At 32.3% G+C, this 12,370-nt stretch overlaps 1 protein-coding gene across 6 annotated transcripts; it reads right to left on the bottom strand.

Annotated features, from left to right (window-relative positions):
• Positions 1–5: 5 nt before the first annotated feature.
• Positions 6–10,329, bottom strand: LOC137717778 (agamous-like MADS-box protein AGL11). 6 transcript variants are annotated; one of them, XM_068457261.1, is made up of 9 exons: positions 10,125–10,327; positions 8,366–8,597; positions 4,264–4,345; positions 3,335–3,396; positions 3,006–3,105; positions 2,802–2,843; positions 2,673–2,714; positions 400–557; positions 7–277 (listed from the first exon to the last, which is right to left on the bottom strand). In XM_068457261.1, exons 2-9 carry the CDS (start codon positions 8,545–8,547, stop codon positions 274–276), a joined length of 672 nt encoding a protein of 223 aa, XP_068313362.1. In that variant the 5' UTR covers positions 8,548–8,597; positions 10,125–10,327; the 3' UTR covers positions 7–273. The 6 variants fall into 6 exon arrangements, with proteins under 6 accessions (XP_068313365.1, XP_068313362.1, XP_068313360.1 ...); XM_068457259.1 differs by having other exon boundaries at positions 9–277; positions 4,264–4,348; positions 10,156–10,324; XM_068457258.1 differs by having other exon boundaries at positions 10–277; positions 4,264–4,348; positions 10,125–10,323.
• Between the last annotated feature and the right edge of the window lie 2,041 nt (positions 10,330–12,370).

The following is a 12,370-nucleotide window of genomic DNA, read 5'->3' as shown; positions in this document are numbered from 1 at the left end:
ACGAATAGTTCATCATCACTGCCATAATTAAGCTAATTAATAATTAAACTTATTGAATACCAGATCATAGTGTAGTAGTAATTATTCTGGGTAGTACTGGGTACTAAAGCCCAAAGTCATATTACAATCCTTACAAATACATAATAAAGCTAGTAATTAGAAAAGTTGTTCATCATAAGAGAAGATATATCATCATTATTATCTGGATATAATTAAGATGATTGAGGTAGCATTTCCTGCATTTGAAGATTCTGCCTTCAAAAAGCTAATTAGTTACCTGCACGTAAACACAACAAAATATTAAACTCAAGAAGTTAAGATACAAATTTTCTGTTTTATTAGTAATTCTGTACGAATTAAAGTATATATGTAAGGAGAAATTAGTACTTTAATGATTACCCAAGATGGAGATTCTTCTTGTCTTGCTGTGGGAAGGTAGCTCCTCCACCCTCGATCATATTCTGGCTAAAGAAATTGCGAGAAGCTAACGCCTGGATCGCATTCATCTCTGACCCAGGAACCATGTTTGCTTGTTGAAGCCTCTCAACTTCTGATATCTGATCATCGATCCATCGGAAAATTAAACATCAAATATATATATAGGCCTTTTATGTAAAGGGATCCTTTTTTTTTTTTTGAAAAAAAAAATGGTTATTACGGTATAGGGCCAACTCTACATCGAATTTCAATGATCCGAACCGTTTATTTTGTTAGTCTCGATTTATAGATCATCCTTGCAAAAATTCAATTCAATCCGAAATTTCTGATTTTATTAGGTTCACCTCCTTCTTTTTGTTACTCCATTGATTAAAATCCTATTCATTTTCAATTTTTAATCAAGGTCCTTGACTATTAATAACATCATTAATTATTTGAATAATAAAATATTTTTATTTTTAAATATTTTTCTTTAGTGTTAAAAATGTTACAATTAGTATATTTAGGGGGGCTGTATTCAATTGGGATTTTGAGTGATTTTGATTCTTTTAATGAATCTAGGGGTATTCAAGCATGATTTTAAGTGATTCTCTGAAATTCAATATGTATTTAATTAGAATTTTAAGATAGTTTATTAAAATCTTTAGAAATCTAGGTGTATTCAATTAAGATTTTAAAAAAGTATATAACATTCCAGGTGTATTCAATTAGAAATTGATTTAAAAGAATTTGAGAAAGTTGATGAATTAGAGGGAATTGGAGAGATTTCGTAGTGTATTTTAAGCATCTACAAATCTCACATCTTCCCATGAGATTTCGAGGGAATTGAATCAAAATTTTATATGGAATCTCTACAAATCAATCGAACTGCATAAAAATCCATGGATTTATAAATCCATTAAAATCTCTCAAATTCTCAATTAAATACACCCCCTTATTTTTATTGTCACATCCCTGCCCGGCCCCCCACCACATCCCGAACTCGACTCCACCGTAGCACGATATTATCCGCTTTGGTCCCTGACCACGCCTTCACTGTTTTGTTTCTGGGAACTCAGACGAGAACTTCCCAGTGGATCACCCATCATAGGATTGCTCTCGCGCGAACTCGCTTAACTTCGGAGTTCCTACGGAACCCGAAGCCAGTGAGCTCCTAAAAGGCCTCGTGCTAGGTAGAGATAAGAATATACATATTTGGCTTAGAGGATTCACTCCCCTGGCTGATGTGGGATATTACATTTATGGCTAAATTTTTTATCATATATTTTTATTTTTAGTTTGTACCTATTTGTAATTTGCAAATATTTTTTAATTTGTACCAATTATCTTTTCATTTTTAATTTGTACCCATATATTAGTTTCTTTTTGTGCCCATATTTTTTAAAGTTTTATTTGTGTTTGTACCCAAGCGTATACCGTCACGTTACATTGTATATTTAATCAATGATAGAAAAATTACATATGGTATATTTATGTTTTATGCCTAAACTTTGTATCATATATTTATATTTTTAGTTTTATTTTGTACCCATGTATTAATTTCTTTTAGCGCCTATATTTTTAAAAAATTCATTTGTACTCATAATTTTCTAATCTTTTATATGTACCCTAATTTATTTATAATGTACCCATTCTTCTTTATTAATGTACCACTTTGTTATATGTGAAATCTACCATTTTTTTTGTAAAATGCACCAATCTTTTTAACACTATGGATACATTCTTTTGCCATTTATTATTTCCTATTTTTACTTAGTTTTTATCCATTTATTAAATCAAAATGTTTGAATTTTTTTTATTGTAACCGTTCCTAATAATGAAGGATTTTGAATTTATAGGATTATAAATCTCATAAAATATCAAACAATTAATGTCAAAACTATAAAAATAAAAATATTAATGGTAATATAATGAGGTGTACAAAGTCAAGGAACTTTGATCAAACTTTGAATACTATTAAGGTTTTAATCAAAGAATGTTAAGGATTAGGGACCGCATCCAAAGTATCCCTATATATATATATATATTTATGTAAAACTTAAAGGACTACTGCATGCATATCTGTTATTTTCAGTGGTTTTGGTGGCTAAACATGCATGTACAGATAGCGTCAGCTGATCGCACAGATGGGAAAGTACTTTCTTCATCTGATGATTATTTAGTTTCGGCATGCATTTTGATCAAAACTACTACTTAACGTATACGAATGCTAATCTCTGCGCATAAGCATTTACCTTAGTTCGAAGATAAACATTTTCGTTTTCCAGCTCAATCTCCTACGTACATAGCAGAAATAATTGATGATCGTTAGGGCATTCACTTCACAGAAAGAGGGCAGCTCTTGTTTACAGTAAAAGGTTTACCTTTTTCTGGAAGTACTCAATCTCTGCAAGCAGCAGTTCATGCTGTTCTCAAGCATACCAGGAAAAATATCGTATAATCAATTGCGAGGAGAGGAAAATGAAGATGGCCAATTTCTAAATTGAAAAATACGCTTATGCAGCATTCTTCGAAAGCCATCAAGATCATATAAATCAATTGTTTGACTGAATGAATTAATTAATTACCTTCTTGGACCTGATTCTAGTAATGCCTCGTTCAAGCCTATTCTCCACTTGCTTTAGTTCTTTCATACTCAGAGTGCTCAAGGCATCTCCCATTAAGTGCCTAAAATTAAGCAAACAATATTTGTATTCATCCATCATCTATACATATTACTGCAATATACTGCCTTGAGGTGCAAGCTAGGGCAATTCTATAGAGTATACTTTAACTTTAAAACTGCTGTTCCATTCTTGTTGTGTGTGGTAACTTTAAATTATATACTAAATGTAATCGTACTTTTCCAGTTCCATGTACAACTTAAGGGTTTATGAATATATAGATCGAGGATCACCTGTTAGAGTTCTGCAGCATTTGAATCTGTTGCCTCAGTTTTGCCGATTCCTGTTGATAATACTGCATATCGAGACAAAAGCAAACAAAATGCATGCATGAATTGTTAGGTTCATATATATATATATATATATATACATATATACATATGTATGTATGTATATAATATGGAGTACTAAGTACCTTCGCTAAACATTAATTAAGAATACATATATCCAGATCTTTATTTCAAATCTTTAGAATAAGTGACCCAAAGCATAAATTACAACTCTGCAAGTTAGATTATTTCAATTAGGAGTCGTTTGATAATTATTTCGATTTTTAATTTTTACTTTTTTGTAAACTGAAGCTCATCTCATAATTACTTTCAGTCTTCCATTTTTTTTTCAAAATGAAAATAAAAAACTAAAACTTGAAAGTCAAATCTTGAAAACCCAAAAACTAGCTTACAATTTTTAGTTGAAAACTGCAAAAATGAAAGTATTAATCAAACGAATTTTCAGTTTTTCAAAATGAAAGTTGAAAACGAAATGGTTTTCAAACAGCCATTTAGTTTCAAATTAAGAAATGAATCACTTTATTTATATTGCAAAGAGAAACTTATTCTAAAAGATCGAAGGGGAAACCTATTTGTGATTTTATTTTTCATGTGAAACAGAAATCGTGGTTGTTACAAAATTAACCGAAAAGGCAGCAAGTATTACTGTCAATTTGACAAATGCATTATCCAAAGTAAGTTGTAAGTTCTAACCCATTAAGTAGACGAAATATAAGTGTATCAAATTTCAACAGAAAATATATACAAGGTTTATATATGTGTGTATTTATATCTGGAATATACAGAAAAGGCATGCAGCAAGTATTTTAATATACACACACATATATAATATCAGGTTAGGCCTAACAACTAATATACATAGAGAGATATACCTGAGCATTAATTTCAGTAACAGAAGTTGATCCTGTGCTATCTGAACATGCCTTCTTGTACCTCTCTATGATGTTTCTTATGCTGCTGCAGGTCAAAATATTTAAGTTGTGAAATGTCAATAGGAAATGCAGATGTGAAAACTCAACTTCTTTTTGAAATAAATTCATTTCACATGAATCCACAAAAAGGAGCTAGGAAGTAAAAAAAGAGTTGATCATCCATATAGAATAATTACTCCTACTGTATATCGATTCATAATTTTGAAAATTTCTTTCATGCATGCTACGTAGCATTAATAATTACTCGTACTATATCGATTCAAATTTAGAAAGTTCTTTTATGCTACGTAGCATTGTGTATTGGATGATCCAAATTGGTTTAGATTATTATTGTAGTCCCGTAAATTTAGACTATTCCAATATTCTTAGCGTTTAATGCTAACACATATTACATTGCATCTAGACCCTCTCAAACCAGCATTAAACCCTAGCCTCCCTCTCCTTCTTCATTTAAACCCTAACACTATTCAATATTCTTAGCGTTTAATGCTAACACATATTACATTGCATATAGATATATAGTTGGAAGTTGCATGTTATTTTTAAATGAATAAGGTGATTTATATAACCACATATATAAGAGTTGTCAACGAAGTTCAGCTTATAGACTTTTAAGAGTGATCTCAAATATATAAAATATTATTAGATATTGTAAATTTCTATTCCATGACAAAAAATGAAAGGTCATCTTTAATCATGGATGATTAAATGTAACCCTTGACTATATACTTTAGCCCTTCAAAAATCAATATTTTAAGTAAAATATAGGGTTAAATTTTTCCAACTTCAATCATACAGGGTTAAATTTTTCCATCTTGAAAAACCAATTGGCTTACCATGTATTCTATCTTTAACTAATTAGTCTTGTTTCTTTTAAGCAGATTCATTTTAGCTCTTAGTTGAGGACGAAGTTTACCCAAATTGGGACTATAACACTTGGCTGAAGGCAACCTAAATACTAGACACGCTCTAGAAAAGTATTCATAAAGATTCCCATCATAATTGGTTTTGTTCAATAAAAAAACTTTAATTGCAAAAGTAACCTCATGCGATTGCGAGGTGTCAAACAATGAAGGGGGAACTGAAATTAAGCACACATATGTTGGTGGAGATGGGACATGAGTGAGAGATAGGGCACACTGTCTTTAGGAATAAATTAATATATCATATTAAACAGGAAAGCACTATATACATGCATGGCACTCTCAAGTCAGTTCAACCCCTTTTGTGGAGGTCAATAACATATGCACTGGCCACCACGCAGCCACAGATGTCAAATCACAAACAAGACACTTCATTTTTCTGGCTTTGAGAAAACCTTCCTCTTGTTTAATTAACATTTTTCTTCCTTTAAAAATTAAGTACGGTACGCCGTACTCCCCATTATTCATGCAAACTTGCAAAGATTAATATGCACATCTCTTCAATGGATGCTTTCTATATATATTAAAATTAAACGATCTGACATATATACGGGAAATTTAAAACATATATTGAACATTCTTGAAATATATATACAGCCTCTTCGAATTTTTCTTGTTTTAATTACCTCTTCCTAAATTGCTTGAGATTGATATTCTTTTGGCAAAGTGACAAGTAAATAGATAGATATTTATGTTATTAAACTATAATTATTAGAACAAGGAGATCCAGTAGTATGTATGAAAGTTAACCTTTTAGAGTGAATACTAAAGTGAAAAGTTGAAGAAAATAATGTGCATGCATGCAGATAATTAAACATAATTTCTTCACAAGAACATCAGAAATATATATGGACATGATAGATAAAAATGCATGCAGATGCAGTCAGCAGAGTCGTCAGTTCGACATCAACATCAACAGTCGAAAAAGAGTATGGGTGGATCATGGATGGGTCAGTTGACTTTTCCCATTCATAACCCCCACACTCAAGCAGCATGGCACGTGCACGCCACGCTTGCCTTATCAAAATAGAAACCCTAGAACTAGAACATAAAAGTAAAACACAGAGCTAAGAGATTCATATTCTTTTTGCAAAGTGATAAATAAATACATACATATTTATATTATTAAACTATAAATTATTAGAACAAGGAGATCCAGTAGTATGTATGAAAGTTAACCTTTTAGAGTGAAAACTAAAGTGAAATGTTGAGGAAGCTTTCTTCTAAATTACAGTACTGCGCTCAATAGCTAGATAAAGACAAACAAAAGGGTATGAGGGTTTGAAAGCCAGAAATGGAAAGGTAAGACCATCGACACGGTACCATGATCGCAATGCATGCCACTGCACAGACAGAGAGATTCAAATAGATTTGCAAAAATTCTTGGGTGCTCTGGAGTATAGGCCTCGTGTAGCAGCTCGGACTATACTGACTATTTCAGTTGGATAGAATAAATAATCATCGGATAGTATTGACTAAATTAGTCGGACGTTTGGTGAATGCTGGACTAATGACCGTATTATTTATTCTGTGTTTGGTACTTTTTTTTTTTTTTTTACCGATACTGTGTTTGGTACTTATTAATAATATTTTTAAATTGATGATTAAAAAAAAAATGTGTTTTTTAAAATAAAAGTTCACAATCCCCTAAAAAAAAAGGAAAAGCAAATAAAAAATCATCAATTCTTTCGCCACCATCATCGTCTTCCTTTTCTTTCATCCACCAACCAATCACATTTGCAAAAGCAAATCTCCAAATTATTGATCGTAGCTTGCTCACCTAGCAAGCAGAAAGTCTGTGTCCATGCTTTACAGGGGAGTCAATGCAGCCAAAAACCCAGGTGAAATATAAAAAACCCAATTTTGAGTTTTTAATCCATTGAAACCAAAACCCAGATGAAATCTTTTTCCAGTTTTGAGTTTAATCACCGAACATCATGAAAATCAAATAACAATTAAGCCAAAAACCCAAATAATGTCTCTCCACAATAGGAATGGCTTGACTTGGATACGATCTGCCACCTCTGGTTTTTCGTTCAAAATCTGCTTGATGCTAATCGGAGGTGGGGATGGAGAAAGAGGGAGAGAAGGAATACCTTAGTTGAGAAGGAGTTCCCGATGTGTAGAAGTAGATGGCGAGATGGTTGGAGCAGTTGTTTTTGCTTTAGCGTGAAGTTTGTGAACCCGACTAAATAATACTAAGGATAGGATAAGCAAGCGGGCATAAGGGGTATAAAAAATGGTGGGGCCAGATTATTAATCCGGTGTTTATTTAGTCCAAAACTCACAAAACACATGTTTCGTATTATATAGTACTATCCGGTATCTTATACGATGTGCCAAATGAGGCCTAGGTGTTTTAACTATTAGATCTTCATTTCTGTATTTTTAAACAAAGAACTTATGGTTAGTACCCGATACTCTCGAGTGGATAATCTGGAGCACCCAAAAAAGTCCCATAGTTTCGTAACACTAAGGATGAAGAGAAGGAAGTCCCAAACGCAACCAGCACTGGATTCTTGTGGAACAAAGTAGATCCAAATCAGTGCAAATGTTTCCATTTCATTCACTTTTAGGTCTTCGAGAAAACTGTGACTACATTGGTACTATAAGTACCATATATACAACAGTAACACAAGCACACATAGGATAAGATGTTGAGTTTCTACTCATGCAACTCTCTCATTCCCTAAACTATTATAATAGTTTCAAACTCACGGAGACACAAAAGCTAGTTAATAATTGAGTGTATATTTTGACAAGAATATAATCTTCAATATATATGTTGCGTAGGGACGAGTGATATTTATTAATCACTCAGCTTTCGAGCGCATAAATTGTAACCAAAATGTAATTAATTAAGGAGTGTGATATCCACACATCTCATTTTACTTCTCATACATCTTTTTAATTTTTGGCCATCGGATCAGATGAATTGAAGAATATCAACAGACAAAAATTATTAAAGGGTATGTGAGAAGTAAAATAAGATGTGTGTATAGCACACCCCTTAATTAATTAATCAATGCATGCATGCAAGTGAAGAAAATAATTAATTAATTGATAAGTGAAGTGAAGTTAAATAACAGTTAAGGATGAAATTAGTTATAGCGTATTACTTGTTGTTAGAGTACTCGTAGAGACGGCCACGAGTAGAGAAGACAATGAGGGCAACTTCAGCATCACAGAGAATGGATAATTCATATGCTTTCTTCAGCAGCCCATTTCTTCGTTTGCAGAAGGTCACTTGCCGATTCGTCGTGTTCTCGATCCTCTTGATTTCAATCTTTCCCCTCCCCATCTTAATATCTAATTACTTTGATCGGATCCAAGAACTAACCAACCTTCTGCCTGTATACATGAATGAATTTATACAATATTAATAAATAGGAAATGTATTTTATCAATTTCATATAGATCGATGCTGCATGATTAATTAAGACAACAAGAATTAATTCAGAAGAAAAGAGCAGCTAGCATATGTATATGACTAAATAGAAACTAAATTGCTAAATAGAAAACCCTATAAATCACTTAATAGAACAGACTGAAAAATAATTAAAAAAAAATAGAAGAAAATCCTCTTTGAGATATCTCCTTCTCTCTCTTCTCTAGCTAGCAAAGGGAAATATAACTAGTTGCAAAATTAAAATTCAGCAGAATGAACTCTGTACAAACAACGATTAAGGAAACATTTTCTAATGGGGGTTTGATCAAAACTGAAATTAAAGAACTTAACCCACAAATGCTAACCTTAATTGATTTGACAATTTATTATGCATGACCAGACTAAAATGAAAACCCAAGAATTATTATTTCAGAGGAAAAAGATTTGGATGTGTGTGTGTGTGTGTGTGTGTCATGTAGAGGAAAAGAAGAAGAAGAAAGACGGTGAATCGGGTGATGGGATAATCTAAAGACTGTAGATATTATTAAGGATTAGTGCGTCAGAGAAAACAAATAACAAAAGAAAATGGATCAAGGAAATAAGAAAAAAAGTTGACGAGATCTAGAAGTAGATCTCAACGGAGAAGTATGTAAGGTTGTCATAGAAAAAACTCAAAACACACACACACACACACATATATATATATATGCCCTATACACACTCTGGTACCAGAATCTACAACATGCTAGCTGAAAAAGATTTTGGTAGTCATGCACCATTAATAATGGTGCAGCACCCTTTATTGGGAACTCTCTCTCTCTCTCACAACCTTAGGAGAGACACCGTAACTAAACATATATACATATATATATGAGGTGGACCTTGAGCTCTAGCTCTGTGAGCATTAGCTAGATCGAAGTTAGATGAAGAAAACTGAGGGTGAAATCAAATTCAAAGAAAGAAAATGAAGAAGAAGAAGAAGAAGAAGAAGAAGAAGAAGAAGAAGAAGAAGAAGAAGAAGGTTTTGCAGATTAAATAGAATTTACACCTATATATATTTTGGAAAGCCAAAGGCCTAAATTTATATAAAAATGAAGTCTCAGTTATTTGGTTCTTGATATCATGTCCAATATTTACGAAAGAGTAATTAAAAAAGTTGACAGAAGAAAAAGAAAGTGAAGAAAGTCTGAAAGATGAAGCAACAGATCATGCATATGATCATATATATTGACCAAAAAAAGATCATATTATCATATATATCAAGGACACTAAAACCCAGAATTTCTATGCAAGATAAAATAAATAAAAGAGGAAGCGAAAATGAGCAATAACAAAAAGCTTCGGAAACACAGATATATGAAATGTGATACGATGAAAAATAATTATCGTAATTGGAAAATAAATTTGTTTTATTTTTCCGTGGAAATGATGAGATGATTTTGTTTAAAAGAAGAAGAAGAAGCTGAGCTAGGTATCAGAGAGATCTTTACTCTAGGTTCCACTACTCCGTTGGATCTTCACCTCAGCTTTCGGAAAACTTCTGATCCCAAAGAAGCCAAAGCTTGTGGGCAAGTCCTCTTTTCCACGCCAATTATAGCTTCTTTCTTACCTTGTCCAACTTTGATATTTGTGTCTGTGTGCGACTGTGTGTGGAGAGAGAAGAGAGAGAAAGGGTTGGCCTTTTCCCGAAATGAGATACAATATGTGGTTGTTTGAGCTGATTTGAACAGCTTTGCAGGTTCAAATTCGATCCATAAACTGCAAAGTTTTATTTGTTCCAATGTTAGTTGTTTATAATTATTTTGTGCAATTATTAAGAGCTAGCCTGACTAAAATGTCCTTTAAGAATGGAGAACTTACATCAAACAGGTTCACTATTATCGTGACGTACGTCTCGTTTAAATAAAATAATAACATGTGTAAGTTTTCAACACATAACATTATGTTTTTGAATCCAAACATTACATGACAGTGAATCCGTTATTTATAAGTTGCTCTTCTTCAAGAATATTTTTCTATCAATCTATCTTAGCTATATATAGCTAGCTAATTAACAACTCATCACTTGTATCTAATGCTTGTGATGATGAGATTAAAGTGTTTTCTGGCGATCGAAATATATGTGAGGAATTCCAGAATGTGCCAATGGAAATTTATTACCGTTTGGCAGATTAGGGTATGATGCTTTCCACGTACGTTTGCACTAGGCTTGTCAACAAATAGAAAGGGAAAAAGAAGTCATTTCGAATACCACAGCTTGTTATTAATTTTGTCCCAAAAATCTGAAACCTCAAGTTGCGTAGTATTTATCGAGTTCAAATTCATGACAGAATAGTCAATTTCTCTCAACCATTTTTATTTTGTCCTTAATCGAGACTTAGTGGACAAGTTCATCAAATTATGTCTAAGTGTGTGGTAGGGCTATTCTCATTGCCTTCTTGCTATGATTTGCTGCAGGTCTTGGTCAAAACTGTAGGTTCTAGATGAGAATTGAAGATCAAGACATTAGGGTTTAGATCTGATCGAGGAATTTTGGGTCCAAATTTAACGCAACGTGACAAAGAAAGAATATCAAACGATAATGTTAAAGAATAATAAAGTTGTAATCCACTAGAAACTATGAAAAAACCTCAAAGTTAATAGATAGAAATTATGAAAGAAACAAGCCTAGCACCCTAAAAGTGGTATTTTTAATGCATGTTACTCTTAAACATTACAGGAGTTCAAATAGGTAAAACATTATAAAAAATAACAAAATACTGAAACATCCTGATGAAATATTATGACAAAAAAAAATAATCCTAAAATCTTAGAATCCTAATAAAACATTATAAATAATAGAATGCGGCCGAAAAACCCCATGTCATGGCATAGCACTTTGGGTCTATTTAGTGGGCTAGATGAGATTGAGTTTTTGAAAGAGAATTGAATCGGCAGGAATATATAAGACTGGACTTGTACTCATGTATAAATATAAGTTAAATAACTCATTCTATTGTGGATTCATAACTCATTATGTCCAATTATGTCATTATCTCATGTTGACACAACAAATAATGGACTAATGATATTCTTCTTCTTCAATTTTGCATTTAATCAATGCAGAAATACTAGTAGTATTCTTCTTTACTTGTAAATAAGAAAATTTTAAGTTTAATTACCGTCGAAACTGATTTCGAACCAAATCATTACACTTTGACATTCACTAGAAAATGCGCCGTACACTATGAAATGATTCTCGTGGTTTTTACGTCAAATCTAGTATGATGAGATTGCAGTATAAAACTCCATAATATACACACACACACACACACACCATTTTACTTTGATCTACGAGCGAACACCCATATACCATTTTTGGTCACAAGCTTCCAATTACCGTGGGCTGCCTATATATCATTTTTGTTGAGTAGTTATTAACAGCTAGCTGATATATGCTGATTGGTATAAGATCCCTATCCTCCATAAATGATGATCATCCATATATAATACATGATTGGTTGGTTTACTGCTCTTGATCATATGCTTACTTCATACCTTCTAATATTTGATAAATTATTATGTACTTTTAATTTCTACTCATACATACATACATATTAATCATTCAAGCACTTCATTTAAAAAAAATAAATAAACTATTTGTATGTATAAATTATTAACAAATTCGTGGTAATCAATTTTCACCATCTAATGATATAATGGCATGCGGACACTGAGAAGCCCTCATGATAAAATA

This window comes from Pyrus communis, chromosome 15, assembly GCF_963583255.1.
Source record: "Pyrus communis chromosome 15, drPyrComm1.1, whole genome shotgun sequence".
Lineage (NCBI taxonomy): Eukaryota > Viridiplantae > Streptophyta > Magnoliopsida > Rosales > Rosaceae > Pyrus > Pyrus communis.
The sequence above is the reverse complement of the archived record's forward strand: the minus strand, read 5'-3'. Positions and strand labels throughout refer to the sequence as shown.

Bases quoted from the DNA above. Each gene is read 5' to 3' on its own strand.
- LOC137717778 (XM_068457260.1), bottom strand. From the start codon at position 8,547: ATGGGGAGGGGAAAGATTGAAATCAAGAGGATCGAGAACACGACGAAT. The intron at 4,349-8,365 runs GTAATACGCTAT...TTTGACCTGCAG, and splicing joins TACGAGTACTCTAACAACAA to CAGCATAAGAAACATCATAG. The intron at 2,715-2,801 runs GTAAACCTTTTA...CTATGTACGTAG, and splicing joins TTGAGTACTTCCAGAAAAAG to GAGATTGAGCTGGAAAACGA.